The 1,582-nt window shown below is 33.5% G+C and overlaps 1 protein-coding gene across 1 annotated transcript in view; it reads right to left on the bottom strand.

The window, feature by feature from the left end:
- The window catches only part of LOC106521352 (alpha-tectorin), a 45,802-nt gene that overhangs the window by 6,030 nt on the left and 38,190 nt on the right, over positions 1-1,582 (bottom strand). Inside the window, exons 39-40 of the mRNA XM_014013886.1 lie at positions 1,268-1,360; positions 989-1,139 (exon numbers count right to left, since the gene is read on the bottom strand). Of these exons, the coding sequence (XP_013869340.1) occupies positions 989-1,139; positions 1,268-1,360 (244 nt within the window). The remainder of the gene's footprint in view (positions 1-988; positions 1,140-1,267; positions 1,361-1,582) is intronic.

The following is a 1,582-nucleotide window of genomic DNA, read 5'->3' as shown; positions in this document are numbered from 1 at the left end:
TATCAGTGTTTCAACCTATATTAGTTTGTAAGCTCTATCCAATGGCATTGCTGGACAAAGTGTTATTAATTTGCTATAAAATATAATGACACAAGAAAATATGTTTGTGTTTAAAACCTACAAATGTGTTTTTATGATGAAACACAAAATTAGAAAATATTTTTAAATGTGTTTTGACTTTGCCAAATTTGCAAGAACTCTTTAATGTCTGGTAACATTCCTCCTCCCCCAACTATTGTGAAACATAAATGTATCATGAAGAATTTAAACAAAGTCACAGTGAGYAAAACAAATATGCAACTGAATTGATAGAGTACCCATAATTTGACATACACCTGGTTTTATGTCCTTTTACAAACACCATCCTATCAATTGCATTATAAGATAAAGAGTTTGCGAGATTCTTCAGGATTCTGAAAGAAAGTAGATATGTTGAACATACTGTATGTCAAAAGATTTTTGTCTAAAAAATGTATTTGCTGTCTTAGTTTGCTTTTACACTGTCAGTGGAATTCCTTTTTTTTTTTTTTGAAAACTGAACATTCTCCATCAACAACATTAACAATGAAACACTCAGTTTTTAGGATGTTAAAATGTGTCCTCTGGGGTCTGAAAGAAGTTGGCAAACATGCATTTTAGAGTAATTTAATTGGTGAGTCTAAATGGCTTTAAATTAATGCAAGTGTGAATAGGCTTTTGCCTCTATGTGACCCTGTGATAGGTTGCAATCTTTATRGGGTGTATCCGGCAACTTGCCAGTGACAGATGGAAATCAAGATGAAATAAACCTCACAACCATGAACAGCAAGCAGCTGAATGTACTGTATGCATGGAAGGCTGGCCGGCTACATGGATGAACCACATGAGGACACAGGAAGGTGCAGCAATAAAACTGAAGAGCTGTTCAGTGTACATCCAATTCTTATTAATTACATTGATTGTTTGTAGAATAAGGAMGTGTTTTATGACTCACTGTTTCTGGTCTTACCTGTTGTTACATGATCTACAAGGAACACCCAGCGACCAGGTACATTGACATTGCTGTTTTGGCTTAAAACTGAGTTGCCTCCAGTTGCACTACTAGAAAAAGATCCAGGGATGGTGAAGTAAAAYGGGGAATTGACTGTGTCATATCCAGCCTGAAAGGTACATGTCACAAAGAYATAAAAATGTCACATTACATTTATCGCAAACGTTTTTTAAGAGGTCAAAGAAAACATGTATTAATTGAATTATAATGTATATTCTACATTATAAGGGCTCTGACCTGTGTAAACATTGATGTGGGGGCTAAATACCCATAATTCATCATCACAAATGAGTATTTGCCATCAGTAGTCAATACTGCCTGAAATGTTGCCTGCCAGGGGAAGAACAAAAAAGTATTTTTAAGTGCACAATATTATTGCTATATACAGTATATTACCATATTAAAGCTATATATATGTATGTAGACATACCTCCAACATAACTTCTCATATTTAACCTAATTAATATCGATTAATATTAATATAGTTAATATACGAGGAAACGGGTTCTTTTCGATTTTAAATACTAATAATAATAACCATCACCTTTATTA

This window comes from Austrofundulus limnaeus, unplaced genomic scaffold (genome assembly GCF_001266775.1).
Source record: "Austrofundulus limnaeus strain Quisiro unplaced genomic scaffold, Austrofundulus_limnaeus-1.0 Scaffold108, whole genome shotgun sequence".
NCBI lineage: Eukaryota > Metazoa > Chordata > Actinopteri > Cyprinodontiformes > Rivulidae > Austrofundulus > Austrofundulus limnaeus.
This window is presented reverse-complemented; position numbering and strand designations above follow the sequence as displayed.